This window comes from Sorex fumeus, unplaced genomic scaffold (assembly GCF_029834395.1).
Source record: "Sorex fumeus unplaced genomic scaffold, SorFum_2.1 ptg000030l, whole genome shotgun sequence".
Taxonomy (NCBI): Eukaryota; Metazoa; Chordata; class Mammalia; order Eulipotyphla; family Soricidae; genus Sorex; species Sorex fumeus.
This window is the reverse complement of record NW_026606087.1, coordinates 8,623,308-8,647,130: the sequence shown is the minus strand read 5'-3', so window position 1 is coordinate 8,647,130 and position 23,823 is coordinate 8,623,308. Positions and strand designations below refer to the sequence as shown.

General features: G+C 42.2%; 1 protein-coding gene across 1 annotated transcript in view; it reads right to left on the bottom strand.

Annotated features, from left to right (window-relative positions):
• TMEM41B (transmembrane protein 41B) overlaps positions 1-22,476 on the bottom strand; it is a 31,381-nt gene extending 8,905 nt beyond the window's left edge. Inside the window, exons 1-3 of the mRNA XM_056116042.1 lie at positions 22,161-22,476; positions 9,256-9,373; positions 3,832-3,960 (exon numbers count right to left, since the gene is read on the bottom strand). Coding sequence (XP_055972017.1) covers positions 3,832-3,960; positions 9,256-9,373; positions 22,161-22,278 — 365 coding nt within the window. The 5' untranslated portion in view covers positions 22,279-22,476. The remainder of the gene's footprint in view (positions 1-3,831; positions 3,961-9,255; positions 9,374-22,160) is intronic.
• Positions 22,477-23,823: the final 1,347 nt, after the last annotated feature.

Sequence of the window (23,823 nt, the reverse complement as noted above, 5' to 3'; positions counted from 1 at the left end):
ACCACTTGAAGTAATTCTTGAGTTCAGACCTAGGAGTTACCCGAGTACTGCCAAGTATGGCCCTCAAGCCAAAAAATAAATGAAAATCATTTAAATGTTTATAAAGTTAAGAAAACTTATGCTCTTCTGACAAAAGTAGCCTACCCAATTACTCCCTGAGTAACTTTTCTCCACCTTGGTGTGTTTCGGGCTACACCCATCAGTGCACTAGGCTGACTCCTGACTGCACTCAGGGATAACTTCTAGAGATGCTGGGAGGCCATATGGGATGCTGGGGATTGAACCTGCGCTGGCTGCATGCCAAGGCAAGCATGCTTCCCAATGTACCTCACTCCAATCTTGAGTCCAAAAAACATTCATTACTGAACAAAGGGCCTCATACATATAAGGCAAATGCTCTACTGCTGAACTATACTACCAGTCTGCCTCCCTCCAAAAAGAATGTTAGGGTTAAAAGATAATTATATTTCAAAATTAAAAAAATGACCAAAAAGTATATTTTATTTATATTATTTTTATTTTGGGGGGCTTTGTTTTTTTAAAAAAAATTGTATTTCAAAATAAAAAAATAGTCAAAAAGTGTATTTTATTTACATTACTATTATTCTAGGGGTTTGTCTTGTTTTACAGCCACACTCAGCTGTGCTCAGGGTTTACTTCTGGCTCTGTACTCAAAGAGCACTCCTGGTAGGGGGTGGGGCACCAAATGTGGTGCCAGAGATCAAAACTAGGACAGCTGCATGCAAAGCAAGTACTAAACTTGCTATACTACTCTTCATTCCTATTACCATTACTATTATTTTGATAAAGCAATATCCAGTGGTGCTGGGGGGCTACTCTCAGCTCTGGGGGGAGGGGTAGCAGGAGATAGGGTGCTGGAAGTGGGGTACTGAATCCAAGACCAAACATTACTATCTAAATCCAAGACCAGGAGCTCAGATAGAGAAAGGAGCACTAAATAAAGGGTGTTGGGAGGATGCTCCCAGGATGGGAGATGCAAGCTGTAAGTAGACCATAGACCAAACACGATTGCCACTCAATGCCTCTTTTGCAAACCACAACACCCAAAAGGAGAGAGAGAACAAAAGGGAATACCCTGCCACAGAGGCAGGGTCGGATGGGGGGATGGGGGTGGGAGGGATAATGGGACTTGTGGTGGTGGATAATGGGCACTGGTGGAGGGATCGGTGTTTGATCATTGTACAATTGAAACCCAAGCACAAAAATTTGTAAATCTACAACTGTACCTCATGGTGTTTCACTAACAAAAATTAAAAAAAAAAAAAGGTGTCTTATATGCAACACAGGACACAGGACTCCTGAATGCAAAGCAGCACTTCAGTACTTCAAGCCATCTCCCCAGCGTAATTCTAATTTAAAAGGAATTTTATATACAAGAATTTGAAGTTCGGTATTAACAATGGAGATACAGTACTGCTGTTAAACACATTTAAAGACAGCATGGAAGGTCTGGAGTGATAGTACAGCAGGTAGGGCATTTGTCTTGTGCGCAGTTGACTTGAGTTCAATTCCCAGCATCGCATATGGTCCCCTGAGCACCACCAGGAGTAATTCCTGAGTGCAGAGCCAGGAGCAACCCCCCCACAAAAAAAAGCAGGGGAACTGGCTGAGGAAATGCCTCAAAGGCCTATACTTTGCATTCAGAAGCCCCAGTTTTCATCCCCAGTACAGCATGGTCCCCCAAGCATGGAGCTAGAAGTAAGCCCCAGCTTTTTGGGTGTGAGCTCAAAAACAAAACATTACTATTTAAATCCAGACCAAAGGGTGGTCAGGATGTTGTCTTCATGCTCAAACTGGGAATGAAGCTAGAACTGTATACTTGCCATCCTGGGGACAGAGTACAGTGGGTAAGGGGCTTGCTTTGCATGCAGCAGAGCAGGGTTTGATCCCCAGAATCCCATATGGTCCCCCAAATACCAGCCAGAGTAATTACTGAGCTAAAAGCCAGGAGTAACCACTGAGCAGCACTGTGTAGCCCAGAGACAAAAAAAAAAAAAAAAAAAAAACCAAACAAACAAAAACTACATAGTTGCTCTGAAGGCTAGCTGCCAGAATTCAGGGGACCATATATGGTGCAAGGAAAGTGCCTGAATCCCTGTATTATCTCCATGGTTCCAGGTTAAGAATTTGTTTTAGGGGCCAGAATGACAGCACAGTAGGTAGGGTGTTTGCCCTGTACACACACAACTGACCCAGGTTCAATCTGCACCATCCCACATGGTCTACTCATGCACTGCCAGGAGTAATTACTCTGTGCAGAGCCAAGAGTAACCCCTGAGCATTCTCGAGTGTGATACCCCTACCCCACCAAAAATGTTTTGTTTTTGTAAGCTACCCGTGACGTATTCAATATGCCAAACACAGTAACAACAAGTCTCACAATGGAGACATTACTGGGCCCGCTCAAGCAAATCGATGAACAACGGGAGGACAGTGACAGTGACAGATTTTGGATCATAACTGGCAATGTCAGGGATCACTCCTGGTGGACTCCAGAGACAGTATGTGGTGCTGGGCCTGGAAGCCTGTGTCAGACACAAGCAAGACAAGTGCCCTACCCACTGTACTATTATTCCAGGCCCTAAATTAAGAATTTTAGAGGCTAGAGCAATAGTATAGGAAATTTGGGAGACCATGCAAGATCTGGCACCCTACCTGTTGCACTGTCTCTGCCCCTTCCTTGTCCTTTAAATTCTTATGCTGGGAATGATATATAGGACTTCACACATTCAGGTCGACTCCTCTGCCACTAAACTATAATCCCAGTCTTTACATACTCTAACCCCAACACCACCAAAACAACAACAAATCAAGAACAAAAACACCTACTCCATGGTTCAGGTAGGTAGCTTAGTGGTAGAATACTAGTGTACGATGGGTGAGACCCTGCTGTTTAACACCTAACACACACACGCACACACACACACACACACACACATGCACACACACACACACACACACACACTCTACAGAGCTTTCAGTACAACCCTTACACAACACACATTCACCTTTCAGTATTGAAAAATTCAGAAAAGGTTGGATTAGAGGAGATTAAAAAGTAAAATAATAAAATCAGACAGGTCAGAGATGTCAAAAGGGTCAGCACACATGCTTTGCATGTAGCAGACCTGAATTTAATTCCCTAGTACTGAATGGGTATCCCCTGACAGGGAGCAACCCCAAGCACCACTGAGTGTGACCTCAAACCATGCCTCCACCAAATAAAATCCACAAGTTAGAAAATTAATCACTATAGCATTAACAGTTTAATATATAAATAGTTCTTTTTTGATAATTAAAATGCAGCATTTATTTCTATAAAATGAAGAAATTAAAGAACTAATTAAAAAGTGCATATCCTTCAAAAGATTATCCAATTGGAATTTTTTACAAAGAAAACTATGAAATGAAATACAAGGTGAACAAAAAGGTTTATAACACAACATCCAGAAAAGCAAAAGATTAGATAAATATAAACCTTATATCTATGAATCCAAGGGAATATTTTTTAAATTATGGTACATTAATCCAAAATAATCATTTAAATTAAATTTAAAAATTCATCAACTTATACTCATAAAATAATGATATCGAGTAACAGAGAAAAGGAAAATGTGTGTATAGAATAAGCAAAATATAGGATAAAGATTTATTCAGGAACAACTAAATTGAAGATATCAGATTAAGGTAAGAAGTTTTTTTCATTTAAAATTTTAATCTTTAGTTAACATTATTATGCTGCAGACCTTTTAAAGCTTTTTTTTTGAGGAAAAAAAAAACCCTGGAAATATCTTTTAGTTAAAAGGATACAAAATATATGTAGCAAAATAAGCTACAAGTACTTGTACATAAAAGGTGTCCTTATATTTGGATAAAACTTTTCCTAGAGCCTTGGCATCATCCATATCTCTGGGAACCTTCATATTCACTCTTTCTTCTCTAAAGAAATAAAATTAAAGTGAAAAATTTTAAAGCAGAAACTTTCCAAGATATTATCAAATTCAAATTTAAAACATGAAGTTTTATCCAAAATTATTTCACAGCTTGATCTGTATGTCGCATGTTCAACATAAATCCACAAATTTCATTAAGTTCGTAAATTATTTTCTTAACACTTTAATATAATCTTATGAAACCCGTAATACATATGTGAAATGTGCAGGATGAACCCAGTTAAAGTTTAATAGCATCTGCTCCAGGGTTGGAGAGATAGCTCAATGCTCTGAAAGCAGGAGGAGATAGAGATTTGATCTTTGGCACCACGTGGTTCCCTGAGTACCACCTGGAGCAACCCCAAACACAGAGGCAAGAGTAGTCCTGAAAACTACCCATTGTGGCCCAAGACAAAAGCATCTGTTCCGGCACTGGTCTAAATTTTGAATTAAGAATCGAACCAACGGGCCAAAAAGATAGCATGGAGGCTGGATACCCATTTTGCATGCAAGATGCCCAGGTTTGATTCTCAGCACTATATGCTCTCCTGAAAACTGTTTCCAAGCACCAACCTGGGAGCAGGCCCTGAGCACCATTAGATGTAGGCCAAAACCACCCCCTCACACACATCAAAAACCAGTTGAATCACTGAGCTAGGGAGATGACTCAACATGCTTTGCATATGGAAGCCCCACGTTTGATGTTTAGTATCATGTACTCCCCTATGCATTGTCAGGTGTGGTAACTGAACACAGCTGGGTATGCCCTCATCACCTGACTCCCTGGTCAAAATTGGAATCACTTATGTTAGCATATTAAAAATATATTTAACATCATTTTTGATAATACTCCTGATAAGTCAAAGAAGTCAAAGATGATTACTAATTACAACTAAAATTAAGTAAAAAATTTAATGAATTTCAATTCATTTTTCATTCCTAGAATACCCTACTCAAATTTCAGATAAAAATTTAAACATTTTATTCTCAATATTAATTTTACTTTGTTTAGTGTATCGTTTGAATGGTTTCTTGCCTGCAAATTTCTTGCTTAATTCAAAATGATTATTTAAATAAAATTAAAACAATTACCTTTGCATTTAATAAATACTAGACCCATCTGCTTATTTGATAAACCTTAATTGACCTCATGGAATAATGATAAAGTGATAAATTCTTAAGTTCTACCAAATTAACTGGTAAATGAAAATGGGTTTCTTATTATGAATTATGAAAGAAAAACTTTAGAGTGGTAAGTCTGCACAGAGAAAGAAATAGGCAAATATTTAATATTTAATATAAATATTAAAGATGTATAATAGCACATTATTATACACGAGTAAAATTATTCTTAGAGCACAGTGGAAGCAATTTCCTTTCACTTGAGTCTTTATTTTCGATTCCCTGATCAAATCTAGAAAGGATCTAAAATTTCATCATATTAATGTCAACAAAGCAATAACATACTATTCACCAAAAGTATGCACATCAATGTGAAATATAAAAGGATCAAAATAAAAATAAGCTTACCCATGAAATTTCAAGTATAAGGAACTATTAAAGAAAGGAATATAAAGAAAAAAGGTACACCTGACACCTTGAAATCACATTTCAGTTATTCATTCACACCTGGCTGGTCCTAGTTCAAAGTCGAAACTATGTTTTAGTAGGCCCTTATGTAATCTACCATTATACAAAATTGTTATTGTTCTGCTTCATAAAGCTGGAATATTTTGTTCTCGTAAAGCTACGTTTCAGAGAGGAAAAAAAATTTCCTGTTTGAAGATCTGTTTAAGATCTACAATCTTCACTCTAAAATTTAAAAGAAAGAAGCTCTAAAGAAAGTTTTTTTTTTTATTTTGTTTTGTTTTTAGCTTTTTGGGTCACACCCGGAGGTGCTCAGGGGTTACTCCTGGCTCTGCACTCAGGAATCACTCCTGGCGATGCTCAGGGGACCATATGGGATGCTGGGAATCGAACCCAGGTTGGCCGCATGTAAGACAAACACACCACCCACTGTGCTATTGAGCAGCTCCCTAAAGAAAGTTTTTAAAGTTAAAAGTAGTTAACAATGAGCTATATTCCACAGCCCAATCTATGCTTCTAAAACTTTAATCTTTTACGATTCAGGTTTATTTGCAAAAAATTGATATTTGATTGAGACACTGTCCCAGATTCTGTTAGAATACTAATAAAATATACTTTATTCCAGGTTAAATGAAAAAACTAGATACTAAAACACATTTTATTTTATTCTATTTTATTATTTATTTTTTGCTTTTTGGGTCACACCTGTATGACAACAATAACTGGAAATGATCACTCTCGACAAGAACTAGAAGATAATCTTTCAGTGACTGTACTGCAAACCATAACATCCAAATGAGAGAGAAAGAGGGGGCTGGAGCGATAGCACAGCGGGTAGGGCGTTTGCCTTGCACGCAGCCAACCCAGGTTCGAATCCCAGCATCCCATATGGTCCCCTGAGCACCGCCAGGAGAAAAAGGATGGAATATGGGGGGATGGGGGGAGCAAAGAACATCAGTGTTTTTCTAACTGTGGTTCAACATCTATTATGAACTGTATAATAAATTTACTTGGTCAGGGTCAGAGAGATAGGAAAGGGCAGTGAGCACGACCCAGCATCATATATGGTTCCCAAGCCCTGCTTAGAAGCCGAGCAAGGAGTAAGTTCTAAGTACTTTGAGGTGTGGCCCCCAAAACAAAACAAATAATTTCACTTGTTGCTTCTAGCATTGGGCTGGAGCAATAGCACAGCAGTAGGGCGTTTGCCTTGCATGCGGCCGGACCGGCCGAACCGGGTTCGATTCCACCGTCCCTCTTGGAGAGCCTGGCAAGCTACCGAGAGTATCTAGCCTGCACGGCAAAAAGCCTGGCAAGCTACCCATGGCGTATTCGATATGCCAAACACAGTAACAACAAGTCTCAAAATAGAGACCTTACTGGGCCCGCTCAAGCAAATCAATGAACAATGGGAGGACAGTGCTCTAGCATTAAAAAGTAAAATGAGGGGCTGAAGCAATAGCACAGCAGGTAAGATGTTTGCCTTGCACGCAGCCGACCCAGATTCAATTCCCAGCATTCCATAGAGTTCCCCGAGCACTGCCAGGAGTAACTCCTGAGTGCATGAGTCAGGATTGACTCCTGTGCAACACTGGGTGTGAACCTCCCCCACAAAAAAAAGTAAAATGAGGGCAAGGAAAAAGGCTAAATAGGTTTTGCATGTGGAAAGCCCAGGTTAAGTCCCCAGCACAAACGGGACCACCCAATGCATTGCTAAGAGTGACCACCAGGACCTTCAGCATCACTGTTTACAACTCCAAAGCAAAATGAAATGGGGCCAAAGCTATAGTACAGTGGGGAGAGCGTTTACCTTGTACGTGGTCAACCTGGGTTTGATCACCAACGTCCCATATGGTCCCAACCCAAGCACCTCCAGGAGTAATTAATTACCTCACTGCAGACCGCTGAACATCACCAGGTATGACCCAAAAATCCAAATAATGGTAAAAGGTAAAAGGTAAAGGCCCTCCCGTTGATCGTCGATTTGCTCAAGCGGGCCCAGTAACGTCTCCATTGGAGACTTTGTTGTTACTGTGTTTTGGCATATCGAATACTCTCGGTAGCTTGCCGGGCTCTCCGAGAGGGGCAGAGGAATCGAACTCGGGTCGGCCATGTTGGCCGCTTGTAAGGCGAAGGCCCTACCGCTGTGCTATCGCTCCAGCCCCAATGGTAAAAAATATTAATAATAATAACAAAATTAGGGCTGGAGCAATAATACAGCGGATAGGGCGTTTGCCTTGCACATGGCCAACCCTGGTTCAATCCTAAGCATCCCATATGGTCCACTGAGCACCGTCAGGAGTAATTATTGAGTGTAAAGCAAGGAGTAACCTCTGTGCATTGCCGGGTATGACCCAAAAATAATAATAATACTAACAAAGTGGAACAACCAAAATAAACTGTAGATATGATGCCACTAGTTGAGTACATGCAGTGCATATGCAAAGCCCCAGTTCGATCCTGGCAATGAACAAACTCTCAACCCCTAGCACCATAGGGTACAGCCCTGGTGGTCTGTCCCAGTGTTCCAGGCCAGCACTCCTGGGAGCAGGCCAGCACACCAAAATAAATAAAATTACTTCAAAAGAAAATTAACAATCCAGTATGACAACAATAACTGGAAATGATCACTCTCGACAAGAACTAGAAGATAATCTTTCAGTAACTGTACTGCAAACCATAACATCCAAATGAGAGAGAAAGAGGGGGCTGGAGCGATAGCACAGCGGGTAGGGCGTTTGCCTTGCACGCAGCCAACCCAGGTTCGAATCCCAGCATCCCATATGGTCCCCTGAGCACCGCCAGGAGCGATTCCTGAGTGCAGAGCCAGGAGTAACCCCTGAGCATCGCCAGGAGTGACCCCCCCCCCCAAAAAAAGGAAACAAATGAGAGAGAAAGAGAAAGAGACAGAGACAGAGAGACAGAGAAAGAGGCAGAGACAGAGCCAGAGAGAGAGCACTGCTGTAGAGGCAGGCTGGGGTGGGTTATAGCTCCAAAATAAAATGAAACAAGTAAAATGAAGGACTGCAAACATGGAGAATGGAGGGAGAGATGGGAACACTGGTGCTGGGAAATGTACACTAGTGGATAGATCGATGTTGGAATATCGTATGACAAACCCAATCATGAACAGTTTTGTAAAGCTCCCTCTCTTTCAGTGACTCAATTAAAAAAAAAAAGAAAAATGAACAACATACTTTTAAGATACAAGAAACTTCTACGAATGCAAGTGATGAGGAAAAAGCGGACAGTTACATGTATGTAGGATTATGATATCAAAATGTATTTCGTGGCTTGCCCTTGAAGCCCGTGTTCCTTCTTGGACACAAATTCCTCTGTTTCTCTCGCCTCGCATCTAAGCAAATTTCTTTCAATAAAAATTATCTTGTGTCATCGAACAAAAATAGTAACTTTATTCCTTGATGTAGTTATATTTAAAAAATATATATATTAAAAAGTAGTTACAAATAGCAGTACTTCTACATTATTCAAAATTTTTTTTAAAAAAAGTAGAGGAGTAAATCTTACAGAGAAAATCAAGACATACATTTGAAAAGAAGCATTTAAATAAGTATCAATACAAATCTGTTATAAGCCCTAACAGCTGATATGCATACAATCACCATGACAGTTCTCTTACTTTAAATAAGTTTAACTTTTAATCAACTTTCATCTCTCTAAATGGATACACATTTTCAGTTTCTTTCAGCATACTTACTCACTAAGCTGTGGAAAATTTTTATATACCAAAAACATAAAAAAAGCTGCAGATAAGAAAATGGACACCAATATAAGAAGCGACATTCTTGCTGACCCAGCTTCTGCACAGGCTTTTTCTGAAAGAAACAACAACAACAAAAAAAAGTTGTTATATATAAAATAAAGACAGTATTCCAAGCCACCAATTTCCTTAAAGGTTTTTTTCCCAAGCCAGAAAGATAGTACAGAGAGTAGAGCATTTGCCTTGCATATCAGAGTTCCATCCCTGATATCTCATATGGTCCCCTGAGAACCATGGGGTATAATTCCTGTATCCTGAGGCAGGATAACCCTGGGTGTGACCCAAAAACCAAAACAATTGAAAATTTTTTTAAAAGTTTCTTCCCAAACCTCTGTCCACACGTTTGCTGAAAAATACTGAACCGTTGGGTTCTGTTTGTTTTGTTTTTGGGCCACACATGGCAATGATTGGGGTACCATATGGAATGCTGAAGATTAAACCCGTGTCAGCCAAATGCAAATGCCTACCCACTGTAATATCTCTCCAGCCGCTAAAACATTAAATGTGTGAGAGGGGAGAGCAGGGTTTGGGCCACACGTAATAGTGATCAGGGCTTATTCTTGGCTCTATGCCGAGAGGTCACTCCTGGTAATGCTGGAGACTGAACAAGGGTTAGCTGTATGCAAGGCAAGCACACTGTCTCTGAAACATTAAAAAAATTTTTTTTTGTTTTGGGCCACACCAAGCTGTGCTCAGATATCATTCCTGGTGTGGCTTGAGGGACCATATGTGATTCTGAGGATCGAATCCATGTTGGCCACATACAATGCTAGAGCCTTACCCACCATATTATTGCTTTGGTGTATTAAATGCTTTTGGTTTTGTTTTGGGGTCACACCCAGTAATGCTCAGTGATTACTCATGGCTCTGCTCTCAGACACTACTCTGGCAGTGCTCAGAGGACTATATGGGATGTTGGTGATCAAACCCGGGTTTCCCACATGCAAGGCAGTCATCTTACCCACTGAACTCTCTCTCTCTGGCCCCCAACATTAAATTTTAAGTAGCTACTGCACTTGATGTTTATTAATCGAACTATTATTTCTGGGGGGATGTATTTATCCTACAGTTTATTTATTTTTAGTTTGAGGTCCACATCTGGCTACTCCCAACTCAGTGTTCAGGGATGTGACCCCAGCAGTGTTTAGAGGATTATATGGTGCTGGGGATCAAATCTCTCCAGCATGCAAAGCATGCACTACAGACACTGAGCTATCTCTGTGGCCACATATATCTAGTTTAGAAACAGGAAGAAAAAAAAAAACCCTGGATTTTGTACCATTGATGTGTACATACGGCAAAGCTGTAGAAATGAAACGGTAAATGATTTAAATGTTATCACTGACTTTCAATTTACTTATCTATACTGTTTGCTGACATAGAAAATGCTGACATTCTTTCTATATGGCAATAAACACACCTCTTAAAAAAATGAGGTGACTTGGCAATTAGTAAAACTGTGATAAGAACTCAGAGATTCACTAAGGTAAATGGTGAATGTTACACCTTTTTTGTTGTTGAGCACAACTAGGAAATATTCAGGCGTAGGCTACTCCAGTTCTGTGCTTGCAGGTGACTCCTGAGGTATTCAGACGATGTGGTACCAAGGATTGAACTTGGGTCTCGAGCACAAAAAGTACACTCAACCCACTCAGCTATCTTGGCATGTATTAAAACCAGTTCAAGGTATATAGCTCAGGGATATATCACATATTGTGCATTTGTGAGACCTGAGTTTGATTTCCAGCACACAACTAACTAATCAACTAATCAACCAACCAATCAATCAAAAAAAAAATCAACCAAAAATACAGTTCAGCTTTGAAATAAAATCCTATTTAAAAAGAAACTGTGGGGGCCAAAACAATAGTACAGTAGGTAGGGCAACTTGTCTTGCACATAGCTGACCTGGGTTCAATCCCTGACACCATATATGGTCTCCTAAGGCTACCATGAGTGATTCCTGAGCACAGAGCCAGGAGATAGCCCTGAGCACTTCTGGGTGTGTGACTCCCCTTCGTCCCCCCCCCCACACACACACACATACACACAAAGAGAGAGAAACTGTTCTCAAGAGGTTAAAATACCTCTTGAAGAAAGAAAGAAACCTGAAATTAATTTCTCCTCACTTTTCACTTACTTCGCTGCTAGAATCAGCTACAGAATGCAAAAGGAGGGCCAGAGCAATAGTGCAGCGGCTAGGGCACTTGCTTTGCACACAGCTGACTAGGACTCGATCCCTGGTATCCCATGCACTACCCCCAAACACCTCCAGGAGCAATTCCTGAGTATAGGGCCAGGAGTAACTCCTGTAACTCCTGAGAGTAGAAAAAAAAAAAAAAGCAAAAGGTATAGTTTAAGATTATGTATATTGTTTAATGCTTTAAAAATCATTGACACTCTATTCCATATGCCAGACACAGTAACAACAAAGTTTCCAATGGAGACTTTACTGGGCCCGCTCGAGCAAATCGATGATCAACGGGAGGGAGAAAATAAAAAAAAAAAAATGTTAACAGTCCGAATGAAACCCAATCATAAACAACTTTGTAACTGTGTATCTCACCCTGATCTAATTAAGTAAGTAATAATAATAAAATCTTACAGAAATTTATGCACAATAATTATTAAGAATAAGTGGCTGATTCCTTTTCTTTTTTTTTTTTGCAACTGCGTATTAGGGACCTCTTTCGTATTAGGGACCTCTTTCGTGAAAGGATTGCACTCAAATGCAGAGTTGCTTAGAGCTATCTGCTGACCATCTCTATACAAAATATGCAAAATGCCTTGCTTCACTTCTGTTCCTAAGAAACTGATTCCATTTAGCTAGACTCTCATAGAAAATACAAAGGGCTTTTGAACTTATAAGAAAAACAATACTAGGCTGCAGTGATAAGAACTGAGACTCACAGAGCAGGAGGAAATTTAGCTTAAGACCAAAATATGAAAGTGTGCCAGGAATGTGGCTATGTAATGAAACTAAGTATTTTTGAAAACTTCAGTAAGGAAAATGGTCCTTTTAAAATTAGAGAAAACCATTTAATAGTAAATAATAAGAATATTATTATTTAAATATTTATTTATTTAAATATAAAATTAAGTTTCCCATTATGTTTTCCTGCCTATTATGAATTCACCAATCCTAAATTAATAGGTTACATTGGGGAAAGGTGTAAATGTTTATCTGGATTACAAAATACTAACTACCCTGAGTATTCCTTAAGTACACAGCTCTGATTGTTGACTTACAGCTGGATGATGAAACATATAGACACTTGAGCAAAATGAACCTCCAGGTTTAACTTGATTCTTATTTTCTTCAGTTTCTAAAATTAGGCAAACATTTTGCAAGCTGTGTTTTAAAGTAACATAAGAAAACAACTGCAAAAATGCATTAAGAAGTGACATTTAATTTTTTTTTTCTTTTTGGGTCACACCCAGCGATTCACAGGGCTTACTCCTGGCTCTGCACTCAGGAGTTACTCCTGGCGGTGCTCAGGGGACCATATGGGACTCTGGAAGTCGAACCCGGGTCGGCCGCGTGCAAGGCAAACTCCTTACCCGCTGTGCTATCTCTCCAGCCCCAAGAAGCGACATTTAATTTTGGAGTGCTCTCTCTTATCACAGAAACTGGTGACTCCAATGCATTGGCTACAACTTATTCCTTCTTGAGTATAATTCTAATAAATCTAGAGGGGACTGGAGTGATAGTGCATCAGGCAGGGAACTTGCCTTGCATATACAGTTAGCCCAGGTTAGATCCCTGGCACCCCGTGTGGTCCCCTGAGCCCTGCCAGGAGCGAGTCCTGAGAGCAGAGCAGACATAAGCCTTGAGCACCATTATGTGTGGCCCAAATAACAAAACCAAAGATAACCTAATAAATTCAGAGACAATGAATCCCAAACAAAGATTAAAGGTCAAGTTCCTGTTTTAATGATGAGTCTACAACTAAATGTGAGCTGCATTCTGGTTACATTACACACCTGATATTTAGCATTGGGAGCTGCCCACATCAGTTTGCTAATATCTGTCTGAAACCTGTTTCTCTAACCTCTTCTGGGCCAAAGAAAACAATCATCATGTACCCTTGACCTACAACAAATCCACATGCTCTTTTACAATTGGCCAGCAATAACGACGTCAGAGCACTTTTTAAAAGGCCCTACTCTCTCAAGACTAGAGAAATAGTATAGGAGGTAAGGCATTTGCTTTGCATGTGGCCGATCCTTGAGTTTGATTCCCCAGCATCCCATACGGTCCCTGGGTCATGGCCAGAAGTGATCTCTGAATGTAGAGCCAGGAGTAACCCTTAAGCACTGCTGGGTGTAGTGAAAGACAGACAGACAGACAGACAGAGAGAGAGAGAGAGAGAGAGAGAGAGAGAGAGAGAGAGAAACTTCAACCAAAGATAATGCTTTCTCATTTTTTTTAGTTTGGGACCTCCCAGGCAGTGCTCAGAGAGTCTGGGGACTACTCACCCCCATGCTGGGGACCATCAGAGACACACAGGGATCAAAATTGGGATCTAGCACATGTAAGACATGTACTCCAGTTCTTTGAGGTATCTCCCTGGGTCCTGCTTCCACATCTGAGTGGACCCCTCATTGTCTATCTCAAGATTTGCTCAAGATGGACCAGAAAGAAATTGCAGGGTGATCCCTGAGCACAAAGCTGGGAGTAAGCCTTGAGCACCACTGGGTATGGCCTCAAAACAAAGAAAAAGAAAAAAAAAACCACTCTTAAACTTATCTTTCCTTACAACTTTCCTCTTTTTTTTTTGGTTTGGTTTTTTTGGGGAGGGGGTCATACCCGGCGATGCCCACGGGCTACTCCTGGCTCTTGCACTCAGGAATTACTCCTGGAGGTGCTTGGGGGACAATATGGGATGCTGGGAATCGAACCCGGGCCAACCACGTGCAAGGCAAACGCCCTACCTACAGTGCTACTGCTTCAGCCCCACAACTTTCCTCTTCTATTTATATTAAACACCAACACAGTTCCTTATAGGTTTGTTCTCAAAACAATTTTTATATACCCTGAATCTTCAATTCCTCTCGGAGAGCCCGGCAAGCAACCAAGAGTATCTCGCCCGCACGGCAGAGCCTGGCAAGCTACCCATGATGTATTCGATATGCCAAACACAGTAACAAAAAGTCTCCAATGGAGACATTACTGGGCCCACTTGAGCAAATCGATGAACAATGGGAGGAAAGTGATACACACAGTGAATCTTCAATTATTCCCTCTATAAAAGCATCTTTTCTAACTTCATTTTATGTATATGTATACATACATCCATTCTTAAAAATCTTAACATAATAACCCTGTAGTAACTCTGTATTTTTTCTTTCTTTCTTTCTTTCTTTCTTTCTTTCTTTCTTTCTTTCTTTCTTTTTCTTTCTTTTTTTGAGAGTGGGGCGTGTGTTGTTTGTTTCTGGGTTATACCCAGGAATGTCCAGAGCTCACACCTGGCTCTGTGCTTAGAGATCTCTCCTGGCAGGCTCAGGGGACCACATGTGGTGTGCTGAGATCAAACCTGGGTCAGTAGCATGCAAGGCCATCACTTTACCACCTGTACTATATTTCCCAGCCCTTCAAAGTCACTTTTTTGGGGGGAGAAGGCCCACAGTCAGCATTACCAGATCTAACTCGTGGCTCTGCGTTTAGGGGTCATTGCTGGCAGGGCTTGAAAACCACATGAGGTGCTGGGGATCAGACCCATGTCAACTGCACTTAAGTTAAGTGCTCTACCTACTGAACTCCAGTCCTATCAAAACCTTTTGAAAGGTAAAATCTTCCTGTTTCCAACTTAAGTGCTCTACCTATTGAACTCCAGTCCCATCAAAACCTTTTGAAAAGTAAAATCTTCCTGTTTCCGTAAGATCTTAGGAATGACTCTTAAGACAGCTTTTAGGGGCCTGAGCGATAGCACAGCGGGTAGGGCGTTTGCCTTGCACGCAGCCGACCTGGGTTCAATGCCCGGCATCCCATATGGTCCCCCAAGCACCGCCAGGAGTGATTCCTGAGTGCAGAGCCAGGAATGACCCCTGAGCATCGCTGGGTGTGACCCAAAAAGCAAAAAAAAGACAGCTTCTAGTCCACAAATTCTCAATATTTAATGTTTTCTACACTTCCATGATCCCACTAAGAAGAAAAAAGATACAGCTCTGTAGAGGACATTTAAGTTTATGGGAACTCTAAGAAGTTTGATAACAGAAGTTTTCTGTTATTTTTGGTAAAGTAGGAATCATACTAAAGGCCACACACAAGTGTTCTATGATACATCACTAGTCTTTTAGCAAGCCTCAGAAGACTACAATAGCATCCCATATAGTCCCCCGATCACCATCAGGAGTAATTCCTGGGTGCAGAGCCAGAAATAACCCCAAAGCATTGCTAGGTGTGACAACCCCCCACCCTACTGCAACCCCACAGCCCTGAGGGTTTTTTTTTGGGGGGGTGTGGGCATAGGTTACAACAATCTAATTGTTAGAGTAAATTTTATTTCAAGGCTTTAAAATTTCTATTTTGGGGGACTGGAGAGATAGCACAGCAGGTAGGGCGTTTGCCTTGCACGCAGCCAACAGGAGTTCGATTCCCAGCATCTCATATGGTGCCTGGAGCACCGCCAGGAGTAACTCCTGAGTGCAGAGCCAGGAGTAACCCCTGTGTATCGCCAGGTGTGACCCAAAAATAAGAAATAAATAAATAAATAAAATTTCTATTTTTCTTTCAAAGCCACACCCAACACTGTTGAAAGAACTACCTGGTGCTAAAGATCAAATATGGGCCTCCAGAAAGCAAAGCATAGCCATTAAGTTATTTTCCCAGCTCAAAATTTCAAACTTAAATAGCTAACCACAAAATACAAAGAAAAAAAATCATTAAAAACACACAACCCAGAAGTAGGTCTTGAGCATAGTCAGATGTGGCTTACCCCTACTCCCTTCAAAAAACTGCAACATATACAAAGAAAGCATGTATACAGATAACAGAAGAAAAAAGCACTAAAGAACAGCACTATCAATTTTGTGCAAAACATTCTCAGGGCTAGAGAGATCGTACAGTGGAGAGAGTGCTTGCCCATCATGTAGCCAACCCAGATTCAATGCCCAGCACTCTCAGATGGTAACCTGCCAGAATTGATCCCTGAGTACAGAGCCAGAAAAGTCCTCAGAACAGCCAGGTATGGCCCAAAAGCTAAAATAGCAAAAATTCAGAGTTCACTAAGATTATGCCTAGCAACTCTTTTTCTTTCAGCCCACCGACCCTAACTTACTATCAAGCATATATCTATGGAAAACATACAGAATACAAGGAGGTCGGGAGAATAGTATAGCAGGTAGAGCGTTTGCCTTGCATGTGGCCTATCCAGGTTCGATCCCTGGCATCCCTTATGATCCCCAGAGCATCTCCAGGAGTAACTCCTGAGTGCAAAGCCAGGAACAACCCCTGAGCACTGATGGGTGTAGGACCCCTCAAAAAACAGAAATAAAGTCACACTCAAAGGGCTGGAGCGATAGCACAGCGGGTAGGGTGTTTGCCTTGCATGTGGCCGACCCAGGTCACCCGGGTTCGATTCCTCCGCCTGTCTCAGAGAGCCTGACAAGCTACTGAGAGTATCCTGCCTGCTCGGCAGAGCCTGGAAAGCTACCCATGGTATACTCGATATGCCAAAAACACAAGTCTCACAATGGAGATGTTACTGGGCCCGTTTGAGCAAATCGGCGAACAACGGGAGGACAGTGCTACATTGCTACACTCAAAGGCCACTCGAGGCTTAGAACTTGGGGGCCACTTGGTGACTGTAAGATGCTGGGATTGTATGCATCAGTTCCAGCCCTCTTAGCAATCTCTCAAGTCCATACAATAAACTTCTTATCCTACAAGAACTATCATGGGGGCCAGAGAGACTACTATGGGTAGGGTGTTTGCCTTCTTTGAGGCCAACCCAGATTCAATCCTTGGCCCCTCACACTGCACCCTACCCCCAACAAGAGTAAGCTTTGAGTTAGTGGGGTCCCCAAAGCAAAAATAAACCAACTAATTAAAAATGGGGAACGGCATGATACTATAGTGGGTAAGGAACTTGCCTTGCATGCAGTCTACCTTGGTTCAATCCCCAGCATCCCAGATGGTCCCCTGAGCACCTCCAGGACTGATTCCTGAGTGCAGAGCGAGGAATAATACCCTGATCACTTGGGGAGTGTGATCCAAAATATTTAAAATAAATAGCTATCAATCACTGAAATGATCTACTGAGGAATAAACCTTTTGATCTGCAGCAGACTAGTCAGTGAATATTTTCACTTTTATTTATAATTCCAAAAAAGAGATTCTAAAACTCAACAAGGAAGGATTTAGCTTAACCTTAAGGGGAACAAATTTCAAGGTAAGGTTGGCCAAGAAGTAAAAGAAATTTGATCCTTATAATATCAAGCCACTGGCTTCAGACTAAAGCCAATGAACCCTAATTCACTTTTCAGTTTTTAGTAACAGGGAGAATAAATACCTTTAAGTAAGGATTTCAATTGTATTTTCTATTGATTATAAGAAAAAAAATGATATAAAATATTTGGGTTAAATTTGGTATCAAAAAATAATTCTAAAACCTTTTTTGTCCCCCTTTGCTTTGGGGGCCACACCCAGCAGTGCTCAAGACTTACTCTTGACTGTGCATAAAGATCACTGCTGGTGGGTTCAGGGGACCATATAGGGTACTGGAGATCAAATCCAGGTCTGCTGCATGCAAGGCAAATGCCCTACCTGATGTATTATCGACCCAGCTTCTCATTCTAAAATCTTAATGTCCAGTTGCCAATTTTAGTCTTAGCGCCCAGTTATCTATAATCAAAGCTGCCTTCTTCTGCTAGGCCAGGCACTTTGCCCCTAGCAAATGCTCAAAGAATACTTGCTGAACCAAATTAACAAGGCAGCATCTAAAACATCTAAAATCTAAGGATTTTTTTTTAAAAATTGCATTCCATAATAATGTGGGCCAGGGAGATAATACAGTAGGTACAGTAGGCTTGCACCCTGCACACACCAAACCCAGGTTTCATTCTTGGCACCACTTCTGGCTCATGCCCCGCCAGAACTGATCCCTGAAAACCACTGGGTATAACATAAAAACCCAAAAAAAAATTATTTATTTTTTTTTTTGTTTTTGGGTCATACCCGGCGATGCACAGCGGTTACTCCAGGCTTTGCACTCAGGAATTACTCCTGCGGTGCTCAGGGGTGCTAGAATTGAACCCAGGTCGGTCTCGTGCAAGGCTGTACTATCGCTCCAGTCCCACCAAAAATATTTTAACAATGCTCTCAAGTCAATGTTCTCCCTTGAACATGAATCTCCCTTGTCTCAATGTTTCTTTGCTTGCCTTTTTCTACTCTGGAGAAGCCTATGTTCTCTCTCGGACATGTACTTTATCCCTTTCTCGAATGTCACAATATTTTTTTTGTTTGTTTTGTTTTGTTTTGGGGCCATATGATTCTCAGGGGTTACTCCTGGCTCTGCACTCAAGAACCACAGGGTGCTCAGGGAACCTGGGCATCAAACCCAGGTCGGAAAATCTAAAGAGAAAAACAACCCAGGCGAACAACCTACCCACTATATTATCACTCTGGCCTCCCCTCACATCTTTCTAAATAAGTTTCAGTTAAGAAAAAAAATTATCGGGGCTGGAGTGATAGCACAGTGGGTAGGGCGTTTGCCTTGCACGCGGCTGACCCAGGTTCGATTCCCAGATCCCATATGGTCCCCTGAGCAGCGCCAGGAGTAATTCCTGGGTGCAAAGCCAGGAGTAACCCCTGAGCATCAGCCAGGTGTGACACAAAAAGAAAAAAAAAATCTGGTACATCTCAAGAACTGAAAAAGATTTTTTTTCAAAGACCAATACTACACTCCTACTACATGAAAAGCATGTTGCTGAGGTATTTTTTTTGTTTTTTTAAAAATTATCCATTACCCATCAAACTGTTTCACCCTGATGAAAATGGTAATGAACTATACATATACTGAAAAATATGGTTCTAGGAATTCTTTTTAAGTTAAAATGGGGAATTACTATTACTTCTCAGTAAAAAAAGATTCATCACGGCACAGAACACAAAATAAAATACCAGATCCAGGAATCCTTACAGTTTCAGGTCAAAAGCCTCTGGTGGTTCTAACGTTTGTCTCATCTCTTAGCCCTCATCATGCAAGAATTACACTTTCAGTATTATTGCCTTACTGTTGCTAAGTTGTTACTATGGATGCCATCACATCATCACTGATTACCAGCAGCAAATAAGCCAAACTATATCATGTTTGGGTTGACAAAATCTTCTGCCCAGAAAGAGAATTTCTAACACTAATTGAAGAAAGAGAGAAAGGGTCTTACCTGCTGGAGAGAGAGAATAGCAAGCAGGGCGCCTGCCTTGCCTGAGGCCAACCTGGGTTCAAGAGCGGCACCCCATAGGTTCCTCCTAACCAAAGCCCCCCACAGAAGTGATCTCTGACACAGAGCCAGGAGTAAGCCCTGAGAACTGCTGGGTGTGGCCCCAAAACAGAAAGAATAAAAAAAAAAAGAAGAGAAAGGGAGAAACAGAAAGAGGGAAAAAAAAACAACCAACTAGAAATCCTGGGAAGGGTAGGGAGATAATACAGGGACTGCTCAGCCACAGGGATACAGCCATCCCTAGCACCAACAGCACCACCACCAGGAGTGACCCCCAAGCCTCAAGCACAGAGCTGGTAGTGGCACTCAGCTGGATATGGTTCAAAACAACTAAACAAACAAGAAGTAATTACAAGCTGAGGATCCTGAACAAGCAGAACCAATTAAAAAAAAAAAGAAAAGAAAAAAACCTCCAAGTAAGGATCAACAGTACAGCAGTTAGACTTCTTGCTCTGCTGGCGGGGCTCAATCCCCACACCCATACAGGACCCTGAACACCATGAGTGATTCCAAAACGCAGAGCCAGGGGTAAGCTCTGAACAATGCTGGGTGTGGCCCAACTCTCCCCTCCAAGCCCCCCAAACCAAAAAACCTTCCTATAGGGATTGAAGAGATACCAGTTAAGGTGTTGACCCCAGGGACCTGAGCAACAGTATAGCTGGTAGGGTGTTCACCTTGCAAGCAGCCGACCCAGGTTTAATCCCCAGCATCCCATATGGACCCCAAGCACTGCCAGGAGTAATTCCTGAGTGCAGAGCCAGAAGCAACCCCTAAGCATCACTGGGTATGACCCCCCCCCAAAAAAGATGCTGCCCCTAGATTGATTCTCCAGCACTACATACAGTCCCCTGAGCACCACCCCGAATGCTGCTAGTGTATTCCCAAAACAAAACCACTGAACTCAGTATATTTTGATACCATTTTGTCATAGCCAGTATAATTTCTTCTTTTTAAAACCACCTCCCCAGTCCCACCACACACACACACACACACACACAGATGTCAGGGATCAAATCCAGAGCCTCATATGTGCAGGACAAGTGCATTGTGATACTTGAGCAAGTGCACTGGGATATTTGCCATATCCCAGATGCATAGCAAATCATTTCTTTTTGTTGTTGTTTTGTTTATGGGTCACTCACGCAAAGATGCTTAGGAGCTGCTCTCATCTTTGTACTCAATAATTTTCCCCGGTGTACTTTGTACTCAATAATTTTCCCCGATGGTGCTTAGGAGACCTTTTATGTATGAAAGGAAAAATAAGCCCCCAAAAGTGAATGATTTAATGATTTATTCAATTCTGGGCTTTTTAAATTGTGTGGCTCTATCATGGTGCAAAATTATTCAAATACCTCAATTTAAAAAAACCAAATTAGACTGGAAGTATTTTAAACTATTTGAAAATAAAAGATTATTTTTCTGCTTGACATATTTTAATATATATTAAGTTTGATTCCAAAAGTATTGAAACTGAATGTTAAACATATTATATCCATATATATATTTAAGTGTGCAGTAACTGTTGACTGTAATCAACATAAATTGCTATATACACTTCAAAGACCGCCCATTCTTACTGGTGGTGGAACACATCAGAATAAGAGCCAAGTAATTAAATGGTCATTTGTTAGGATTTCTTCAAGTTTATGGGCTTTAATAGCCTTAAAAGAGCTTAATCATTTCTATCAATAAAAAGCAATAAAAAACTATCAAAATGAAATCAAAGTATTTCATTTCTAGGTACACTTTATCTACTTTTTCTAAGTACACACTATAAGTCAAGCATTACACTAAATCCTTTACATAGGTTATTTCTCTAACCTACGAACCATCTAGGCATATACTTTGACTATTATCATCATCCCAAGGTACAGTTTGAGACACTGAGCTTTTTGAAAGATAACAAGTCCAAAGTCATAAGTTAAAGAGTAGGCACTCCAGCCCAAGTTTTCCTGCTGACAAGGAAGTGGCCTGGTTTTGTAACTTGTGTATCTACCACCCAGCCACTCTGGGCCTCAGTTTCCTTATTTGTAAAAATAAACGCAAAGCACAAGTTCCCCCCCCCACCCACTTTTCCGAGCGTCAATCTTATCCACCTTACAACCTTCCTAGGTGTCAACAAGACAATGTCATTCCTTCCTTTTACTGAGTTCAACGGGGGGGGGGGGGGGGGAAATAATAAATAAAAATAAAAACACTGACGACGCATCTACTGGATGTCCGGCCTTGTGATGGGCAGCGGTCTAGGTCCGGGGTCCTCCACTCTGGGCTCTCGCCCCTGGTTGCCAGCAGGCCCCCCGGCCACCACCTGCCTCAACACAGCCCAACTCGGACTAGCGAGGACACCTCCCCCCCGCAGCCCCTCCCGGACACTCCATCTCCGCGCCCCGCTCCCTTACCCTTCAGGTGGTCAGTCCCCAGCGCCGTGGGCTCCCGCGTCCCCGCAGTCCTGTCCCCGGTGGGGTTCGCATGGAGTGGCTCCGTCTGCGATCGCTCGGCGACCCTGCCTTTAGCCATGGCTTTTGGGAGCAAGCGAATAAACTGCAGGGACCTGGGAGAGGCCGCGCCTCCTTATCAATTCCGCCGCAAGCCTCTACTCGAGCCCCCGGGGCCGCAGCTACAGCTACTTCCGGGGCGACCCCCTCACCTGAGACGACCTCGGCCCCGCGAGCGCAGGCACGCGCGGCGGAGACCAGCAGCGCCTCCTCGAACCTGGCCCCGCCCCACACCGCCCCCGAGTCTCGCGCGCTCGCGCCGGCCCAGTCACAGCGAGACAAGTCGCGGGCCGGGCCCGCCCCCTCTCGAGACCCGCCACGCCTGGCGCCGGCGGGGAGCATGCGCAGTCGCGGCGTTGGCGTCCCCGGGCTTGGACTCGTCGCAGAGCGACGTCAAAGGCGCAGCTTGAGGAAACCGGAAGTGCCTTCCCGGAAGTGCTTTCCCGGAGTCTTCCAACCCTTTGTCTTCCGCCGCCGGAAATGCCTCTGAGTGATTCCTTGGTGTTTCTCCGCGGACTCTGATTCAGCACACTGCCTGTCCCCTCGGTTTCGCGAAGCGGCTGTCTTGGTTTCGGATTGGCTAGACAATGCTCTCTCTAAAAATCGTATAAAATAAAGAAATAAATAGTGTAGCACTGCTCTGTAGCACTGTCTTCCCGTTGTTCATCGATTTGCTCCAGCGGTAGTGTAAAACATAAAATAGGAGCCAAGCCTACCAAATGTTAGGGAACTGAGGCTCAGGGACGTGATGGCAAAATGGGTTTAGAATCGGAGTTTTCAAGCAAATGGTTCTCATCATCAGGCTAGCCCTCATTAATAAACCCTAAGTCAGCTCACTACATTCATCCTTTCCACTAGTTGGCCCCAAATAACCCTTTTCTGACACTTTGTTCACCCTGTCTCTATGTGTTCTGCTGACTAGTTTGTGAATGTGTTAGAATTTACTTTGGGAAGCAGTATGGCAATGTATTTTAAAATATTTTGTCTTAGGCCCAGAGGGATAGTGCCTGGGGCCCTTGCCTTGCACACTACAAGGGGGAGACTAAAAGGGAGAAATGAGTTTGGGTTTTCAGTTTATTTTTTAGGTGATTTAACTGTTAACACCTAAGTACACCAACTACCCGTAACCTACCGCAAGGGCACGAAAGCCACTCAAGGATTGCAAACAGGAACAATGGACGAGGGTCCTAAAGTGATATGGCTAAAGATGACTGCCTTATGTACTCCTGTAACTGCTTTTTCTGACTTCTGTAACAATGCTTGCTTTGCTGCGCTTGTGTGAACTTACTAGGCACCAGCATGTTGGCCCAGTGGCCTAAACAAATTTTGCAGGTGCTTATGAAAGTGCTCAGGGCACCAGCAAGTGGTTCTCCCTAATAAGAGATCAGTGCTTCTGCTGTGAGGCTCCTGCTTTTGCAGGAAGCGAAACAGCATTTATTACATCTTGTTATATTTACTTGAATCATCCTTGTTGTCTTGGTCAGATGCTATGCCCTTGGGGTCTGGCATGTTTTTCTTACTAGGTGGTAACCTCATGACCCTAAGGCACAAAATGAAATCAGGCTTT